The sequence below is a fragment of the Saccostrea cucullata genome, unplaced genomic scaffold (genome assembly GCF_032062105.1).
Source record: "Saccostrea cucullata isolate Sc308-1 unplaced genomic scaffold, CSIRO_AGI_Scuc_v1 ctg4092, whole genome shotgun sequence".
Classification (NCBI taxonomy): domain Eukaryota; kingdom Metazoa; phylum Mollusca; class Bivalvia; order Ostreida; family Ostreidae; genus Saccostrea; species Saccostrea cuccullata.
In genome coordinates this window covers 68,321-90,242 of record NW_026939314.1, presented here as the reverse complement: position 1 = coordinate 90,242, position 21,922 = coordinate 68,321, and the positions used below count along the sequence as shown (strand labels likewise).

The 21,922-nt window shown below is 34.1% G+C and overlaps 3 protein-coding genes across 3 annotated transcripts; all 3 read left to right on the top strand.

The window, feature by feature from the left end:
• Positions 1–12,126: 12,126 nt before the first annotated feature.
• Positions 12,127–13,107, top strand: LOC134252814 (uncharacterized). Its single transcript, XM_062735356.1, has one exon. The coding sequence runs from the start codon at positions 12,127–12,129 to the stop codon at positions 13,105–13,107; it is 981 nt and encodes a 326-aa protein (XP_062591340.1).
• Positions 13,108–13,283: 176 nt separating this feature from the next.
• LOC134252812 (uncharacterized) lies at positions 13,284–14,438 on the top strand. Its single transcript, XM_062735354.1, has one exon. The coding sequence runs from the start codon at positions 13,284–13,286 to the stop codon at positions 14,436–14,438; it is 1,155 nt and encodes a 384-aa protein (XP_062591338.1).
• Positions 14,439–15,416: 978 nt separating this feature from the next.
• On the top strand, positions 15,417–16,733 carry LOC134252811 (uncharacterized protein F54H12.2-like). Its single transcript, XM_062735353.1, has one exon. The coding sequence runs from the start codon at positions 15,417–15,419 to the stop codon at positions 16,731–16,733; it is 1,317 nt and encodes a 438-aa protein (XP_062591337.1).
• Positions 16,734–21,922: the final 5,189 nt, after the last annotated feature.

The following is a 21,922-nucleotide window of genomic DNA, read 5'->3' as shown; positions in this document are numbered from 1 at the left end:
ATGGCGAATGTCTGAAAAGTGCACAGGTATGCAAGAGCACAAAGACAGATTTCTATGTAATTTTATTAAACATTAGTGGTTTTGTTGTTCAAAATCGTATTTGGAGAGACAGTTTAATTGCTGGAGGAGTCTAAAGAACACTTTTTGGCCAAAAAATCAAAAGGTTTATAAGAGGAAGGACCCAGAATCAGGAATCCACTACATTGAATTTCTTCAAGACAGCGTCCAAACCCGCATGCCCTAAAGAGTAAAGGGCTTTTCGGGATACATAGAAAGTCAATCTTTTTTCACATTAACAATATTTGCAAGATCTTTGACCTCTTGACTTGTTTCAATTTCCAAACTTGGAAAAATACCTTTTAGAAGGAAGAAACAAGTCTGGGAAATCATTGGATCTGCCATTTTCCAGTATACTGAGGGACATGCCCAAATATGAGTTCTACAAACGATCAGAAATTGGATAAAAAATGTTACGGACATGTATTTTACTTAAAAGATATTAATTAATAAAATCATGAAGAAAAAATAATTAAGAAGCGTGTTTTACTTCTTTCTGAGCACCGAGGACATTATTTATTGAACAGCCCTCGTACGGATATAGCGAAGTAATTTCATAGGCCCCTTTGACTTTGTTTTAACCGAGTTTTACTGTATCTGAATTTAATGAATTGTGGGATAAATATATTGAACGTGCTAAAAACTGATTGTGAGTCACTCTTTATATATATAAAATAAATTGTGGGATAAAATTATTTATCACATGTGATTATAACTGATTGTTGGCTATATGTTATAAAGAACTGTTGGATAAATAAATTAGTAATTAAATTGTTTATTATAACAGCATGTGTTATCATACTAAACAATAATGTGAGAAACACTTAATACAAATATTCAAGCACTCGGTCCATCGGACCTATATGTCACTTTTAACAAAAATAAACTTAAGGAATTATGTATACCGCTACACAAAATTACTTCATTTAGCGATTTTCTATACAACAAAGATTGCATATGCATGCATGATTAATTTAAATATTTTGGAAAAATGCGTTAGAAAAATGCGTTAAAAGGAAATAGAAGTATTTAGATCCGACATAGAAAAAGTTGGATTGCATTATATGCTTGTAAATAAATCTGATCTGTATTTCAAGGACTAGTGTTCAGTACAATTCAATAAAAAGTGGCACTCGTTCTCCGCTTCATCTTTAGAAAAAAAAATTAAATATACAGCACCCGATTATACCTGGTTGTGGGTCACTGTATGTATGTTTATAATGAATGGGATGGGGGGGGGGGGTTGTGGTTAATGCAGTGATTATACCAGGTTGTGGGTCACTCTGTATATAAGTATATAATGGATTGTACGATAAATACATTGCACTTGATTAACACTGATGGTGGGTCACTGTACGAGGGGTTATCAAAATGTTCGTGGACTGAGGAGCCCTATAAAATTAGCACTATGTAGTCTGTGCTTTTAAATTTTTTTGGAACATAAAACAACAAAAATGGAAGAAATGTTGAAAATTTTAGCCTGATACGTTCATTTTTGCCAAATTATTATAAAATAAAAATGACATATGATCATCCGGCGCTGTCTCCGTTCAAATTCATGACGTCCGACAACGTCATTGTTTTTCAATGTCCGGTTTTTCTGCCTCATATACTTAATTTGAAGAAATTCTGTGGAGCTCAGTAAGAACTTAACAATGCCATGAACAGCGGTTTTCAAGGAATATAAAAATTAAAGTGGATTTATACATTCGGAGAGGTTCCTCGCTTGACTGAGTCAGCTTATTTAGCTTTTTGGAGTTCAACGTCTGCAACACATGAACAACGTGATTATTTGAGGAGATTAATTTTCACACCTTGACTACAATTTGACATTAACTGTGCATCCCTTTTCTCTCGGAATCTATTCTGACATTAAAAGACAAGTACAGTGCCTATAACATTTTTTTCTTGGATAAAACTATAAAAATGTTGGTTAGGAAACCCGTCGCCATTTTGACTTGATTCAGGGCCTCATTTGTTTGAACACTCCATGTAAAATTTAAGATAAAATTTCATAGAACTTCCAGAATGAAGTGAAAATACCATATTGTATGAAACAATTGTGTCCCAACTAATGGGATATTTAGCTGTCAAATATTTCAAAAGAATTTTTCTCAGTTACACCTAAATTGCAATTACGTCGTATTTGAAGTTGAAGTATTTGAAGTTGGGCTGCCTGATGATACCATTGCTTACGAAAAAATTTCTAATGTATCAAAAAATAAAAGTTATGATTAATGGTTTATTCTTTATATAGGAAAATTAATGCTCACTAGATTTTTTTAAAATTCATTGATGTAACTAAAGCGTTTTTAATTTTATGGCGCTGGTCCACGAACTTTTTGATAACCCCTCGTATATATGTACATAATAAATTGTGGGATAAATATAGGGCAGGTGGTTAAAACTGTGAGTCAATGTAAATATGTATGTACTGAATTGTGGGATAAATATACTGCAAGTGATTATATATACATGATTGTGTGACACTCTATGTATAATAAATGTAGTGATCGTCGCTGTTTGTGGGTCACCATGTATGTAAATAATATTGTGGGGCAGTTGATAGTATAAATTAAATTGCGAGAAAGAATATCTTGTTAAGAGTCTTATAAATAATGTATAACAGTGAATCATTATTTAATATTATCCGAAAGTACTTAAATATGATATTGAAATTTTTGTGGAATAAACAAATTACGAGTGATTAAAACTGTTTGTGAGTAACTATTTATATATGAAATGAATTGTGGGATAAATTATCGCACGTGATTATAACTGATTGTGGGTCACTGTTTATATGTTATAAGAAATTGTTGGATAGGTTTAATGTTTATTATAGCGGCATATGTTATAATAAAATACACATACAATCATATGAGAAACATTTAATACAAATATTCAAACACTCAGCCCATCGGACCTTTATGCCACTTTCAAGAAAAATAAAGGAAATATACACCGCTACACAAAATACTACGCATGGCGGTTTTCTGTACAACAAAGATTGCATTTGCATGCATGTATGATTAATATAAACATTTTAAGGTCTTTCTAGGAAACTGAGCTAAAAGGAAAATAAAAGTATTTAAACATAGAAAAAGTTGGATTGCATTATATGCTTATAACGCATTCTGATCTGTGTTTCGAATATTCTGTTCAATTTTTAAAAAAAATTGCACTAGTTTTCTACTTTATATTTAGAACAAAAATACATAAATAACAGCACGCGATTATTACAGATTGTGGGTCACTGTATGTATGTATATAAAGAATTGTAGGGGGGGGGGGGTAGTGATTATACCAGTTTTTGGGTCACTGTATTTATGTATGTAACGGATTTTACGACAAATACATTGAACTTGATTAAAACTGATTGTGGGTCACTGTATATACAGCGTTTGTATACGTAATGAATTGTGGGATTTATATATTGCAGGTGGTGAAAACTGTGGGTCATTGTTTATATGTATATAATGAATTGTGGGATAAATATACCGCGTGTGATTATACATGATTGTGGGACACTCTTATGTCTAATAATGTAATGATCATCGCTGTTTGTGGGTCACATTATATATAACATTGTGGGGAAGTTGATTGTATAGATTATATTGCGAGAGAGGATATCCCTAGAATATCTTAAGATTCTCATAAATAATGCATCGCAGTAAATCATTATTAGTATGATCCGAAAGTACTTGAAAAGTTATATTGAAAATTTTATTTTGAAATCAGCGAAACTGTTCTTAATAATTTATTCTATTTTGTACATAAGTAAATATACATGATGTATATATCTACAGATATTTCATCAAACATTAATTTTTATGTCTTTTCATTGTGCATTGCAGCAAATAATATATATATATCATAATATAATATTGCGGGTCATTGAATTCATATATGAAGAGGATTGTGCGATGTATATAGTTTATCCCACAATGCCCTATATATATAAATGTTTTGACCCACAATTATATTCAACATTTTTAATATTAACTCAAAAATTATATTATATATTATATAAGGACCATATATAACGCCTAAATTATGAATATGGCATAGCTATGCATTGTAGAAATACGAGATCCCACAAACCAGCTTAGATGATCGATGCCCACAAACAACCTCATATACCTATATATATATATATATATATATATATATATATATATATATATATATATATATATATATATATATATATATATATATATATTAAAAAATGGTAAAAAGAAAACACAAAAATCCTCAGTTAAGCTTTAGCGCTTTCATTTTAAAATCTTTATTTTGTTATCCGATTACTGAGACCATTTTTTAATATTGTTATCCGATTACTGAGACCATTTTTTAATATTGTTATCCGATTACTGAGACACTTTTTAAATTTTGGATATATATATATATATATATATAATTCGATGTGATTTTTTTTTAATTTAGCTTAAGAATAATATTATTGTAGCATTAATTTATTTGTGATTTTATTAGCTGCATGATTCATATATTTTCTGTAAGAAAATAAGGTATTTCTGAGATCAAATTCGAATCCCGGTAAATTTGGACTCGATTTCATTGGTTCCTTTTTCCTTTACATGGTGGTTACGTAAAATTAAACACAGTGTGTGAAATAACCTGCATTCTTTGAGAAAAAAGACTTTACCATAAGTAAAGGGAGCATAAAGTAGATCTATATATTGTATATTTTTAAGTTCAGTTGTTCATAGAGACGAATCTGTCGGTACGAAAGAAAGAAAAGTAAAAATAAAAGATCTTTTGCGGGGGGGGGGGTGAATATTCGTTTTTTTTAAGGATTTAAAATACAGTTAACACATTTTTGGGATTGTACATCATACTAATCTGTTTTTGTGATTAATTAAGCAATTCGTCTAACTTAGACATGATGGCCACTTGGATTATTAAACGATAACAGATGCCCTTACCGAATAACTGAAAAAAAAACCATTGACTTCACAATTGAATCGTGAAAAAACTTCGATATGCTCAGAGTTAATTTTGCAAACATAACAATTTCAAAATGTAATAAGTTTGCTTTAAATGAAGATATTTTGATTCCGTTTTCAGTTTTTATAATGATTTTACATGGATCATCTAAATACACAAAAATCTCAAATTTGATAAATTTTGCCATAACCTTGATTTCTATCCGAGGAGGCTCTATTATTGAAGGTTTTCAACTTTTAACCAATTATGCAAATACATATATGTAGGTGTAACATAGACACCGATAACGAATGTTTTGCATAGATATACAGATTATAGGCATTGAAAATTGGGCCTCATTGGGGGATCATCTTTCAATTTGCTAGGCATCTAGCTGACAACGGCTTTATATAGAATGTATAAGAAAAAACAAGTTAAGTTGAGAGACCTTCTACTTCTCACTTCATAAAAGTTCTTCGAAAGATACAATTATTACAAACTGATTCTCTAAATTTCGAAAATTCAAGTCCATTTTTTTTTGTTTTATGCATACTTTTTTTTCAAAGTGCGTAAAATGTACCCGTGGTAAAAAGTGTACATGTACTCTCTAAACGCACTTTGATTTTTTTTATCAAAGTGCGTTTATTTTGTCCCAATTTTAACACACCGTTTATGTGGATGCAGGTGATGTGCTTTCGGAAATATGTTCTAAAAATAAAAAAAATCTTGTTTACATTTTCAAAGCCTGGTCTTTCGGATTCCACATCCATTTCGTTTGTGCAACTTTTGCCTATTTCTTACATACTGATTTATTGACATTTTTTTTTCAAATTTCCTGATAATGACAATGCACACACTGCGTATGTGACCGTCGGCAGGGGATACTCACTCCTCCATGGCACGTGATTTGATATTTTAATGATATGTGTGTGCGCTGCTCCTGATTAGCTTTATTTAATGAACCATTAAGCTTAAACACTGTTAATTATCTCCATTTGGAAATGTTTCATTTCGATATTTGATAGGCTCAGTTTCTAGCTATAAAACACATCTGAGAACAAATACAAAAAATGGAGGTTGCTTTCTACAGGAAACATGTTTCTGTCGTTTGATTATTCTCCCACCAGATAGCGGATAGGAAGTGTTGAGCAATTGTATTGATGATATCTGAGAACATACATATTTTTAAAAGATGTATTTCAATCAAAACACATCAAACTTTAAATTCCCGCCCTTAAAAAGTATAATATATATCAAGAAAGAAAAAAATCAATGAGAAGTGTGACGTTCAAACTACCTACAGGGTAAATCTCCATAAAGTTTGAATAAAAGTAAATTTGTACAATTCTTAGCTGAAAACCTTATTCCATTCGACAATACCGTCTTACCAAATAACAGGTACGCTTCTCACAGTTGTAACTTTTAAACATTAAAAAAATCAATTTTCTTCTTACCTTCTGATAACATTAAATCAATTACAATCGTACCCTCTGATAATATTAAATCAATTTCTCTCTACCTTTTGATAATATTAAATCAATTTCTCTCTACCTTTTGATAATATTAAATCAATTTCTCTCTACCTTTTGATAATATTAAATCAATTTCTCTCTACCTTTTGATAATATTAAATCAATTTCTCTCTACCTTTTGATAATATTAAATCAATTTCTCTCTACCTTTTGATAATATTAAATCAATTTCTCTCTACCTTTTGATAATATTAAATCAATTTCTCTCTACCTTTTGATAATATTAAGTCAATTTCTCTCTACCTTCAATTTCTCTCTACCTTTTGATAACATTAAATCAATTACAATCCTACCCTCTGATAATATTAAATCAATTTCTCTCTACCTTTTGATAACATTAAATCAATTTCTCTCTACCTTTTGATAATATTAAATCAATTTCTCTCTACCTTTTGATAATATTAAATCAATTTCTCTCTAACTTTTGATAATATTAAATCAATTTCTCTCTACCTTTTGATAATATTAAATCAATTTCTCTCTACCTTTTGATAATATTAAATCAATTTCTCTCTACCTTTTGATAATATTAAATCAATTTCTCTCTACCTTTTGATAATATTAAATCAATTTCTCTCTACCTTTTGATAATATTAAATCAATTTCTCTCTACCTTTTGATAATATTAAATCAAGAACATCTCTACATTCTATAATACTAAATCAGTTACCTCCCTTCCTTCTGATAATATAGAGGATAATGACTATACAGATGTTTAGTATTTATTATAATATCGGTAAAAACGATATATTTGAAATAAACATATACCAAAGTGTGAATATTGCCACATTTATTCAAAATTAAAAATAAAACACGGATTTTGATATAAATTTTATTAAGAATAAAGTTAGTTTATATTCGTTAATAAAGATGAAAAAAAAATTACTTATGATTTTTTTTTTTTGAAATATTTTTGAGGCCACGATGGGTACCATATCTAATTAAACTCCTTGACCTTTTATTCAAAAAAAAAACTACAAAAATAAAGCTTCATTAGGCCAGGGATCCTTATATCCAATACGTAATTACTCCGTAATCTAATTGATATCATTTTGCCATTTTGTAATTTATCAGACAAAGGGTATGCACTTGATAGTGTTTGTCATCGACGGTTATCTACATTTTAACAAAGCAGGCTTGATGTTAGCTTCTTAAAATGCATGGTTGGTTGCTGCATTAATAAAGAAACATAGAAAATATTGGCATACCAATGGAATACATTGAGATATGTACCATGCATAGTATATGTATTTTCTTTTTAATTTTTCCTATGGATTCGTTGTGAAAAGTTTTGAAAATGCTAAAATTAAATATCGGTCGACCTGATGCTTTGCATCAATTTAAACGTAGGAAGTTTAGATGACTCTAAAAGAGGTTCTCTTTCAACGGTTCAATTTTTTATGGGACACACAAATAAACAAAAATTCACTGGTGCTCTTTTTCTACAAAAGCTGATTTTTTTCTATCAGTCCGGGATCATTTTCTGTCGTTGAAAAATGACCCACCGGTCATTATTCGATGAGGGCCATTATTCATCTGTACGTCAGCTCTCTGTTAGCTTTAAAGGCATTTTTTAAACAGCTTGAAGGTTTGCTGCATTTATTAAGTCACACAGAAGATATTGGCGTACCAAAGGAATACATTTCGCCAACATATTCAAATTTCCATAGCAAAAATGAAATTGATGAATATGCATGAATATTGAATTAATCTTGCTCAAAATATTCTTAAAATAAAATGAGAGCATTGCACACATATTAAAATCAATTTATTATTACATTAGCGTTGTTTTTTTTTTTTTTTTTTTTTTTTTTTTTTTTTGTTTATTTTTTCTTTACAAATGTGACTGTTATGTGAATGATCAAGTTAAAAGTCATGTTGCCTTAATCTTAATTTTACACCTCTTGGTAAACAAACGACTGACCACGTAAGCAACCCCCCCCCCCTCAGTAACCAAAAAAACAATCTGGAAATATTAAAAAAATGTTAATATGAAAAAAAGCTTTTTAAAGGCAGTATCTAGAAAAAATTATCGAATTTAATAATTGTTGATGTAGTTTTACACTTTGTTTAATTTTTTTCTGATTTTATCCAGTCCTATGGGGATCAGACGTTCATAGAAACATTAAGTTTTCTAAAATCAAAGAAAATAAAGCTATCATATTTTGTATCGTTTCCTCTTATCACGAATTTTGAGTGGGTTTCACATGAATATTTCAAGTGCAATATAATCTGAACAAAGTTTGGAAATATTTTCGCAACATGTCTTCAAATATTTAGTTTAATTATAATACAAATGAGATTCCGTTCTCTAGGACTATATAATTTATTTATACAATGCTACATTTGAAAATGTTCGTCTACTTTAATTAAGGATAAATTAGAAGTTTAATTACTGATTTATTAAGCATACATACATAGACCTTTATGTAGTAGTTGGGTCTTTTCTGGCCAAAACAAAGACTTATTAAATGGAATTTTTGTTTTATTAACGAATTCATTTTCTTAAACTAAAAAGTTCTACATGTATATTATGTAAAAACAAAAACACAGAAACAAATTTGATATTCTGTAGTCGGGCACAAAATAATGATTGTTTTAAAACTTGGCTTTTATTTTGATATTAATCTTAAACAGAGGCTACAAGAAGGCCCAGAATTGGAACGTTTTCCCAACCTTTCTCAATCCTTTCGGAATTTCGTAAAATTTGAGATAGTTTTCATTTCGAAAAACATCTGAAATTTTTATAACTAAAATGCATCTGATATAGGTGTATAATACACGTATGATATGAATATAAATTTGACAGATAGGCAAGCTGGTGCTCTTTGTTTTCTTAAACAAAATTCGCATAAAAATGAGAACAATTGGAGATTTATATTAATTAATTTATTAATCATGATATTGTTGAATTCTATCTGATAATAAATTGACCATTCGAAATATCATATACAAAAAAGAATATTGTCTGACTTCAATTTTCGAACTGTTGCTTTTCCATAAGTGTTACCAAAATTATTTTTTGTTATTCTTGAAATTCCAGCTTTCTCTTAAAATATCTCTGGCATGTTCTTTCTTAAAATCAACACATAATCTGATCCACAGATGTACAGCCTTCCAATAGCATTTTCCAGAAAGTTATAAACACAGAACACTGAAGAGTTGTAGGGTAGTTTATGCTGTTAGAAAATCCGCCCTCTGAAGTAGATATAAGAAAATAATTGCAATTAATTACACAATGAATAATGGAATAACAATGCTAGGATAAGGTAGGCCGGATAATACGTTATTGAATTCCTTATTACCAGTAAATTTCATATAAAAGAAAACAACAGTGTCTCTGTTTAAGCAAAGTGAAGTGTTTTTCTGAAGAATAAAGGCATTTTACCTATGTTAGAAATGAATGAAATTGCCTTAATACTAGTATGCGCAAAATTATATGATGAAATAGAGCTTCCTTGCGTTATTGTTGAAAACTCATTATGGCTCCTCAATTAGATAATAAAATCAATAAACTATAGCTGCCTCTGTAATATTTTGACTTAATATATCCTAGTGAATTCAAAATATAAAATACCTTTGAGTCTGACATGTCTGGTTCTTATTTGATCAATTCTTCATACACAAAATAAATTATCCATGAACCAATATATTTTTCTCAAACAACGACAATTTGACCACTAAGAAATATTTGATTTGACGGTAATTGTTCGACAATTGTTTTCATGTTGAATTGCTTATAGTCAGCTCCGATATGTGTTATTTAAATGAACTTGAGCTTGAACAAGGGTTCGTTATCTCCATATTTCATTAGTACAATCACAACAGATTGACCAGTTAATGCTTATTTTGTAAGTATTTAATTGGACTTTTAATTTCAAATGAACTTGATCCCCTCAGTGAATATATACAAACATTCAACAGTATTTGTGGTTAGGTTTTATTTGGTGATAAAATCTTTAAACATGTGCGTCTTATGTACTCCGAAATTTCTATGAAAAAAATTGTTTTAGAAAAATAATAGTTCCCCAAATTGTAAGGAAACAAGATATGAATCATTACTTGACATTACAACAGACCTTTGATTAATTAAACATCCAATATATGGTTCATCCTCAACCATATGCATACAAAACACTTCAATACTGATGGTTTAGGATTTAAGTAAATGTCAGCAAATGAACAATTGTACTGCTATAAACAATTTACCTATTTCATTGAAATATATAATTTGATATTAAATTTTAAACCGTTCATGTAATTCAGCGAAACACCTCAATTTTGTAACGGAAATAATAAGAATCAAATTAGATTTTTTTGAACATTAACAGAAAACCTAAAAATGTAATCTTCGGTATGTGTTGCAATAGAATTTAATACTGAATTAATTAACAGAAATTCATCGTTTGTATTCAGACAGAGTTTATAATACTTGATAGTTAGATCAACACCTTTGTGTCTGATTCGCTTCTTGTACGGATATCAAGAGTACGTTCATGCAATATAAGTCAGAATTAAAATTCATTCAACTTCACTGTTAATTTCAGTACAGTATAAAGGGGTATAATTCATACAATATCTACTGTCATAATCAATATAAATTTATTTTCTCAATGGTTCATGTAACTGAAAAGTTGGGAAGATAATCAATAGCACCGTTCTGAATACTAGATAACTTTAAATTAATGTCAGTAGTAGTAAGGGGGGTAGTCTGGGGGCACCTTAGAGGCACCGCCACTCCCCAGGGCCGTCTGGGGTCACCATTCATAGGGTAGTCTGAGGGCACTTTAAAGGCACCCACCACTCGTAGGGCCGTCTAGGGTCACCATCGTTGGAGGCCGTCTGAGGTCAACCCTTCTAGGGCCGTCTAGGGTCACTCCATAAAAGTATATATATATCCAGTGTTTTACTACAAACTTCGTTTTAGCCATGGGTGAACACCTTACACAGTATAAGTGGAAAGTTCTAGCTTGGAACTGTATTAGAAGAGATGAGAATAAATGGACACTATTAGAGAGCAAATGGTTTGACAAAAAGAAAGACTGTATTACTGATTTTAAAGAAAAAATGAAAGAAGGGTACGATGTTGCAGACTCTTGGGGATCAGAGGAATACCTACTGAAACGTCGATTAATGCCAAAAAAATACTATTTATAATTAAATACACGTTTAAGAAGATGGACAAAATACAAAAGAAAGTACAATTTGACAATCAAATACAAATTATATCAATACCATATGAAGAACGGAAGGGAATATGGATGCAGTATGCTATCGACAGAGCACATTTTAAAAGGAAAATTGAACAAGCTGAGATATTATTGTCACCAATCCTCCGTTCAAAAATAAATGAAATAAAAATGTCTGAGGTCACCCTTCCTAAAGGGCTATCAGCGGTCACCGCTTCTGAGGTCACCAATCCCAGGGCCGTCTGAGGTCACTACTCTTATAGGGCCACTTGAGGTCACTCCTAGGGCCGTCTAAGGTCAACAAATCCACTGGATAATTTGCTATAAAACCGAAGCGGTTGTAAACATGTTTCATCATATCTTAACTGATCTTACTAGGCGCAACATCGTTTTCAACAGACATGGAGCAAAAACATCAAGACCTGATAAGAAAGAACTACTCGACTCTGGTAAAGAAAATGAAGGCTTCTTCAGTTGCCAGACATCTGTATGACTCTAACATTATAACAGACGAGATGAAACAAGAAATTGAGACAGAGAAGACCAGTTACGATCAAAACAGAAGACTTCTTAGTACCATTCTTCGGAGAGGACTAAAAGCATTCAGAAGCCTCCGAATAGCTATCATGAAAGCCGGCCAAACGGATTTATCCAAGCTTCTCACAGATAGTGAAGATACTATGTCCGAGTATGAAAAGAAACTAGCCATGGCACGATCTTTGGTTATGAATACGGCTGAAAAACAGTATGTTGAAAACAAACCAAAGAGTGACCCTGTAGCACGGCAAATATCTCAAGACGTGCGATGTAGAATCAGTCTAGATGATTTCAACGAAATTTTCCTCACAGCCGTGTCTTTCAAAGACAACATCAATATTCACATACGCCACTTTACAGAGACCAACAATGGTCTATTTCCCACAAAGAAGGGAGTAACATTTCCGTTATCAAGATGGTTGATGTTTGAATCCATTCTTCCGGATATCCGAAATCACCTGCAAAACAGATCAAGCGAAGAAATGAAATGGCATATAGGAGGAGGAGTGTACGTCTCCATTACCCCGAGGTATAATACGTTGGATATAAGACACTATTGGAAGCCAGCTGACGCCCAGGAACCAGTTCCAACAAGGAAAGGTGTGACCCTGAACAAACACAAATTGACCAAATTACTGTCAGCCGTCGAGGAAGTACGGGATTGTGTTCCCGAATTAAATGACACAGAGCTTTGTGCATTTAGTGAGTCCCATCAAAATCAGCTCGGGATGTTAAGTTGCCCAGAGTGTACTCCTTTCGGATATGAGCCTAAAGAAGATGTGTCCCTGGGATGTAATGTCGGTGACTTACAAGACGCGCTGTCGATCGAAAGTGACAATGAGTAACTGTTCTAATAATATAATTGTCTTTCTCATGTGAATAAAGTCTGTTGCATGTATATATGTATCATCATGATTTTCATAATTATAATAAAAAAGTATGCATACATAAAAAGATGACTTGTGATTTTTTTGGTACATAATACAATACAATCAAGATAAAATGATCAGTCAGGTACAAGATGTCAAAGTATACAGACTATTTGAGAAAAATTTACTATACCCCCGGAACTCCAGGCGCATTTGGAGGTCCAGAAAAACTTTATCAAGCCGTAAAACAAGATGGAAAGTATAAAATAGGAAGAATAAGAATAAGACAATTTTTGAACAACGAAGATCCTTACAGTTTAATGAAACCTATTCGTCGTTCATTTCCCCGCTCAAAGGTCGTAGTGAACACCATTGATTCTATGTGGGATGGTGATTTAGCCGATGTCAGCAATATTTCTTCTCAGAATGATGGTTACAAATTTTTGTTAGTGTTGATAGATATATTCAGTCGCTTTCTGTTCATAGTACCATTGAAAAATAAGCAGCACGGAAATATTGTCAGTGGGATAAAATCTGCTTTCCAAACAGGAAGAAAGCCGCATACTCTTAGAACCGATAAAGGAAGTGAATTTAAAAATCGTTGGGTAAAGTCATTTTTGAAACAAGAAGGTGTTCACACAATATACACTCAAAACGAAACCAAAGCAAATTATGCTGAAAGAGTAATCCGTACCATGAAAAACCTAATGTATCGTTACTTTATAAAGAACAGAACTTATCGTTATATTGATGTTTTGCAAGATTTAGTCAATAGTTATAATAAAAGACCTCACAGATCTCTTGGTGAGCATGCACCTGCGACTGTCAACAAGGAAAATGCAGATGAGATAAGACTTCTTACCTATTTGAGCACAAACAAAAAGAATCCTAACTTGAATACAACCAAGTTAGAAAAACCAAAAAAATCGATGAGTACAAAGAGGAATAAGCGAGTTTTTAAATACAAAATAGGTGATGACGTACGTATTTCACAGCTGAAACATTCTTTCCAAAGAGATTACCAGCAGAAATGGACTGAAGAGTTTTTCAAAGTTTCTAAGAGATACCAAAGAGATGGAATACCTGTGTACAAAATAAAAGATTTAGCTGATGATCCAATTGAGGGTACTTTTTATGAATCGGAACTTCAAAAAGTCATGAAGTCGGGAGATATTCTGTATAGAGTGGAAAAGGTGCTGAGAAAGAGAAAACGCGGTAAAACAAAGGAGGTGTACGTAAAATGGGAAGGATGGCCTAGTAAATTCAATTCTTGGATTCTCGAAAGTTCTCTTGAAAAAACCAAATAAATACAGATTTTTTCAACGAATCATCATCAGTCAAGATGAGTCTTCGAATGGTGTTGAGCTCTACTGACAGCTCCGAATATTTTGACAATAAACCCAATTGTTTTCGAGTTCAATTGAATAAACAAGTGCAATTAGATGGATATTGGACGGTCGCTCTGACAGAATTTACAACAGAAAGCTGGAATTCGAACAAAAAATCTCGAGAGGTGTTCATATGCTGTGATATATGTGAAGAAACCTTTGTGGGCGGTAAGGACATGCCCCTCCTGCGTAGAGTATATTTTGGAGAGAAGCAGGAAACCAATATCATCTACAAATTACCCTATTACGTCCCAGTGAAGATCGGTCAATTACAACAGATCTGTATATATATAACGGATAAAGCAGGCAACTTAGTGTCATTCTTAGACGGACCGGTGAGCGCTACACTTCACTTTAAGAAGTTTCCCTACGTTTTATGATGAACAGCAAGACGTACATCAGTGACCCTAAAATCTGGGAAGCTTTTTACAAAAATATGGCAGAGAAAAAATTTAATCCGTACAAATATAAACCTAAACAAATTGGAAGAGGTATGAGAAAACGAAAATCTTACGTCATACCCATCAGACCCCATTCTCAGTTAGAACCTGTAAACCCCATTCCTCAAGTGACACCCGTGGCTGCCGTGGAAGAGAGAGCCAAGACAGAACACCTAAAGGACGTGAAAAAAGGTGTCCCTTTTGTCAAAGTCATCAAGGGTATAAAAAGACCAAGAAAGCAGTCCTCTGTCATTCCTTCAAAAAAGTTGAAGACGTCAACATCGCAGGAGAGGAAGAAAACTGTAAAAATTACCCTAACGAAGAAACCTTTTGCAACGAAAAAGAAAACAAACGGAAGATCTAAGAAACCACAGATATCCAGTAAGAAAAAGTCTCAGAACAAACAGCATAAAACTTTTAAAATTGACAGTTACAAAAACGTCTTTGAACGGTAAAAATGGCCTTCTTAAGCAGTGATAATAAAGACATAGCCCAACCAATGGAACTTTCTCTCTTTGCTTCACCCACTAATCAAGTTGCAGTGGAGAAGGTATACTTTACAGAAGCCAGGCCAATTTCCAGTATAGGAGTGTCTGACACTCCCATAGAAATAGTCGTATCAGGATCAGGAGCTGAATACATCGATTTAAAGAGAAGTCGATTATATGTAAAAGCCAGAATTTTAAAAGCTGATGGTACCGCATTAGCAGCCAATGAAAAGACTGGGATCGTTAATTTACCGTTACAAAGCATGTTTTCTCAAATGGATGTCTACTTAAACAACAAGTTGGTTTCCTTTAATACAAACAATTATCCATGGAAGGCTTACCTGAAAACAGTCTTGTTTGGCGGAAAAGAAGAATTATCTTCCCAGAAGCAGTCCCAGTTGTTTTTTAAGGACGAAGGAAATTTGGGTGACGCTAACGCTTACAACGGTGGTAATGCTGGACTAGTCTTGCGCTATGGCTATACACAAGAAAGTAAAGTATTTGAACTGGAGGGTAACCTAATGGAGGATATTTTTGACATCGATAAATACCTGATCAACGGCGTGGACATCTTTATCAAGCTCTTTAGATCTAGTGCACCTTTTCTAATAATGTCGGCACAGGGGAGTCCGGCTTACAAACTCGAATTACTAGATGTCGTGTACAAAGTGGCCAAAGTGCGAGTAGATCCTGGTGTTCTATTGAACCACAGCAAGCAGATAGAATCTACTCCTGTGAAATACACCATCTCAAGAAATGAATTGAAAATGAACACCATTCCTAAAGGATCTACAGAATTTTACTGGGACAACATTTTCCCACAGGCTATACCCGATCGTATCGTTGTGGGTTTGGTAGATCAGAAGGCTGTTAATGGAGACTACACAACTAATCCCTTTAATTTCGAACACTTTGATTTAACAGATGTAGGGATATACGTAAACGGAGAAAGCGTCCCAGGAAGACCCTTAAAAACCGATTTCACGGCAGGACATTATTCATCAGCATATGCTCGACTGTTTGAGGCCTCTGGAAAATGGAATCAAGACGCTGGTCTGATAATAACTCGAGACAACTTTGGAAGTGGATATTCTTTGTTCATCTTTACCATAGATCCCTGTGGTTTTGGTGAAGAATATTTAAACCTGATTCGAAGAGGAAACACCAGACTCGAACTAAAGTTCAAACAAGCAACAACAAAAGCTGCTAACGTTTTGGTGTTTGCCACCTTTTCCTCTCTACTAGAAGTTGACAAGACCAGGGACATCAATTACATTCAACCATGAATTCAAAACAGCTCCTCGATTTTGTGCACAAGGAACCTGTCCTAAAACGATTTGTAAAAGGAGTGTATGCCAGCAATACTTTACCGGAAGTCGTGACGCATTACCCAAGTGCCTTCATCATCAATACACAGCCTTTACCACTTCCAGGGGAACATTGGGTTGCTGTAATCATACACAGTTCCTCGGAGGCTGATTTTTTTGACAGTCTAGGGAAACCACTTGGGAATTATCCAGAGATTGAGAACTTTATTTATAAAAATAGTAAACATTGCAACTTTAAATGTAAACGACTTCAACCTTCCTATTCAGATTTGTGTGGTCTTTATGTACTTGTATTTTTGATATCTAGACTGTGTCTTAAAATGTCTTTGTCACGTGTTTATGCATTATTTTCTAATAACATTCAACTAAATGATAATTTTGTACGTAGTTTTATAGAGGAATATTGGTATCAATAAAAAATATAATGACATTGGTGACTTTTCTTTTTATAAATACTTGTTCAGTATTACATGTCAAATCATTCGTTAATCAGTAGAGGAAAGGGAAACATGGCAACGCAGATCGAATGGTGGAAAACAAAATCTTTACTACCATTTTCATCACCCACCACAATTTTAATCTGTGGTAGTACACAAAGCGGAAAAACACATTTCACTAAACAACTTCTGCAAAATGCAGATGGTATGTTTTCCACTTCTGTAGATAAAATCATCTATGCCTATTCTGAATATCAACCCATGTTTGACGAAATGATGTCAAGCATACCAAGACTCATTCTTCATCAAGGATTACCCTCCAAGGAAGATATAGAGCAGTATACAGAGGGTGTAAACCACACGATAGTGGTATTAGACGATCTTATGCTGCAAGTTGCTCAATCTCAAGATTGTGTACATCTTTTTACGGTGACTTCTCATCACCGTAACGTTACCACCGTGATGCTCTCTCAAAACTTGTACCCTCCTGGTAAATATGCCAGGACCATATCCCTAAACTGTCTAAATGTGATTTTATTCAGGAATTACCGCGATTCTCGTCAGGTCATCACCTTCGGATCACAAATACTACCTGGGAGCGTACCATATTTCAAAGCAGCATACGAAGCAGCTACACGTCTAAATTTTGGTTATTTGCACGTTTGCCTAGAACCTACACAAAATAAAGACTACCAGTTGAGATCTAACATCTTGCCAGGAGAGGACATGGTAATTTACCAACCCCTATAAATACATGAGATTCATCTTAATTTATTCAGAATACCAATATGAATCGAAGAATACGGAAGCAGAGAGCATTTCTCTCTTTTATGCTAAGTGCAAACACTGTTCAACAGAGAATGATTATCAAATATTTGACTAGTGAACAATACGATGTCATCAGTGAAATAGCCCTGAATATATACACGGGAACTTATCCCCTGAGTAAGAAGTATATAAATCAACTGAAACCTTACCATTCGTACATTCGATCGCTGGGATCAAGAGAAGTCACTTCTAAGCAAAAGCGTGGAATTTTATTGAAACATCTACCATTACTGTCCCTGTTACTGAAACCTATCGTTCATCATTTAGACAAAAATGGCGAGAGAAATGATACTAGTGCCTAAATTAAAATACGAACATCTACTTAAAAAAATCGGGAAAAACGAGCAATCTGATAAGCCAGACACTGTGAATAACGATCAGAGACAACTGATAACTGAAAACACCCTGACCGATACCACAAGGAGTGAATCGGTCGACGAGGCCTCACAGGCGGGCAGTGGCTACGTCAGTAAAACTAAAACAATAGGAAAACCTCCTGGTGTGCCCATGAAACGAGGCAGGAAACACATTCCATGGCTTTCATACTGACTAAAATTGAACCAAACAAAACTTTCTTGTTCAAAGAACCTTTATTGTGAATAATTCAAAAAAAAATGTATAATGATAATGCATACATGTAATTTAATCTTGGTGTAGATAATAAAGAAAGAAAACGTACATAGTCTTTATTAAGATAGTTTTAACAATATCCAAATGGCAGTGTATCTAGATTGGGTAGAATTCTCCTCTTGGTGTAAACCATTTGATATCGCTTGGTTTCTCTTCGATTTAACAATTTTCTTTTTCGACTGTCTCTAGATATTTTACAGGGGTTGATAATTTCAATCTGCTTATCCTGCGATGTACAAATAATGGATTTGATGGCTTCAAAATTAATGACTTTGGAATTTGTCCAGTTTAACGTAAAACCACGTACTTTACATTCTTCCCTTCCCGAGAGCGTGCGATATGCATAATTCTTGGGCCCCCCTGACACAAATTCTACAATATGACCATCTTCTGGTGTGATTTCGTTCGTCAGTTCCCCTAAATAATTTCCAATAGGAAGATAATGTAAGTCGTCAGACTTGAGAGTTTTAAAAATCACACTATCTGTATCAAAGTATAGCACGTTCTCCCCCAATCGATCTAATACACTAAATAAGCGTAAACGTGCATGTGCAGTAGTAAAACTTGCTAAAAATATATTTGTTTTGCAATCTGAAGGCATGAACATGTGATGGTTACTCCATTCGAATTGGAGGGTGTCCCTGGATATAATGTGAAAGTTATGAGGGACTTTAGTAGGATCTGAGAGAAGCTTAAAAAATTTGTCAAATTCAGATTCATGAAAGAACTTGGATTGTTTCATGCTTAACCTCTGACCAAATTTCCCCCAAAAACTGTTGAGACAGAGTTTGGCTAAACAGCGTAAACCTGGATTTTTCTGAATTTTTTCGTACTCCAAATGTATACCCTCGTTCTCTTTATATTGTTGGATGTATTCCCATTTCGACTTTTCACTGTCGCACTCGTGAGGGAATCCCGAGGCTTCCTGTTTTATCTTAAGAAACATGTTAACGTACTTTGCGAACAAACCCCCCTCACCCGACGCGGGGTCATACTGAGACGACTGTTCAAAATGATAGACCTCATATATTTTCAAAATCTTGTACCCTTTTCTTACTGCCATTTGGATTTCAGGAGTACACCATGTTCCCGTAATTACCCTTTTCTCAACAGAGCAAGTACAGGCGTGCTGATTTTCAGTATCAGCACACGTTCGACACAATGGAAACTTCAGTTTTCCTTGGGAGCGGTACGGAAGCACGGGGTGATACAATTTCCTAGGTGGTAGGACTTTGATTTTAGCAAGTCCGAAATAATTTGATATGTCCTGAAAATCATTCGTAATAATGGTCGGATGACCCACAGGATAACGACAATATTTATTAGTCCATGGATAGAGACTTGTGAAGTCGTAATACTGGATTTTCTCGTCTTCTTTAGCCTCGTAATGAAGTTTTGTGGCATTGGTCCGGCCACCAAAGAAACTGTCACGGGGATCAAGTCTGTCTTCCAAATCCAACGTGGAAACGAATTGCTGCAATTCAGTATTTTTATCCAATTGATGTCGAAACTGGTGTTCCCATACGATGATCATATCGTATCCAAGCTCTTTGACTTCTCGTTCCCGCTTTTTGGTCATCTTGTACAATTCGTCTAACGTCTGGTTTGTGGCTGGATGTTTGACATCACATCGATCCTGCTGGAAGCAATCCGGACAGCCGTGGTACACACAACCTTATTTTAAAAAAAAAACAAAACAAAATACAAAATTTAAAAAAAAATTATTACAAGATTCGCCGCCGCCGCCGCCCCCCTCCCCTCAGTTAGGGGAAAGGGAGGGGCAAATTCAATAATTAATTTGTAGTACAGAATTAAAAAAAAATCTTACCATAAAATTCGTATATGGTGCCTTTCCCCTTAGTTTTCTCAACAAAACCGTCGCATCGGTAATTGGTGCCCGGTACGTGATATTCTCCCCCATTGAGAGCATGGCGGATATGAACAGGTATTCCCCTTTGTCGACTTTGGTACATGAGCCATTCTAACCATTGAATGGAAATTTTACTGTAATGGTCCTTGTTGACGTATCCCTGAGACGGTACGACGGCTATGGGACTTTTTAATCGGCGTTTCCCTACTACCGTATAGTCTTCTTTTTTCAGGTCACTGAGAGCATTCCATTTTCCATCAAACCATACCCCCATCACACCCTCACAGTCGTCCAACGATTCCCACGTGGACGTCTGGTCTTTTGTAATTTCTACTTCAATATTGTGTTTGAGAAATAAAGTCTTGAATATACCCATGCACACACTGGCGATCGTTACATAGTCAAAGGGGTCCACGCCCTCGATGGTGGTCTTTGAAATATTGCCGTCGGGTTGAACTTTTGAACTCTCTACTGTTGTGGCTTGAAGGACGGTATTTCGAAAAGCTATGCAACCCCTTCTCAGTATATCAACGTCCGAGCGACAGTACTTTAACATCTCTTCTTGAAAGTTAAAAACTTCGGAGCTCTTGCTTGCATGCCACGTAGTTAATTGCTTTCTTTCCCCTGCCGACAAGTAATCGTATCCGTAGAATTGTAAAGCAGGATAGGGACCCACGTACGCCTGGTTTTCTTTTGTATTGAAAAAATGAGGAAAGAATCCCTTGCTGAGTTCCTCTAAGCCAAATGCGTCTGGGATCTTTGCCAATTTCATGGGGAGGAAATTTAAAGAATCCAAAAATGTGAGATTCAGTTTGTTGGCTATATGCATATACATAATTTTAGATCCGTTATAAATGATTTTGTCTGGGCGGATTGAATGTCTATCAATTAGAACTTCTAAAACCGGATATAAGTCAAAGCTTTTAGCATTGTGGGCAATCAAAATGGTGTTCTTTATGTGTGGTTGACATACATAGGCACAAAACTGTTCTGCAGTCCTTTCCCCTCGAAAGATCAATTCCCGATGACCACACGTATCTGGACAGGGTGGACCTACAAATTTTGATTTTTTCATTTTAGCACACTTGTGACAACGTGTGCCACACTCGTTACATGTAGAATCTTCGTTTAATTCTTCCTTTTCACAGGCGTAGCAGGACGTCTGCAGGACCGCAAAGTTAACTTTATGTTGCTGCAGTCCACAAGACGGGTCCCCACAATGCCGACAGAGCCTACAATTTACACAAGCGTACACTTTGCTTACGCATTCACGGCATCTAATACGTGCTGGAGTGTAACCCTGTTCGCATTGAAAAATATCATCTTGACGCGTTTCGAAGTCATAGAAAATGAATTTTTTCTTTTGTCGTTCCTCTGGATCA

Excerpts from the sequence above, each read along its gene's own strand:
- LOC134252811 (XM_062735353.1), top strand. The coding sequence starts at position 15,417 with ATGGCCTTCTTAAGCAGTGATAATAAAGACATAGCCCAACCAATGGAA.
- LOC134252812 (XM_062735354.1), top strand. The coding sequence starts at position 13,284 with ATGTCAAAGTATACAGACTATTTGAGAAAAATTTACTATACCCCCGGA.
- LOC134252814 (XM_062735356.1), top strand. The coding sequence starts at position 12,127 with ATGGAGCAAAAACATCAAGACCTGATAAGAAAGAACTACTCGACTCTG.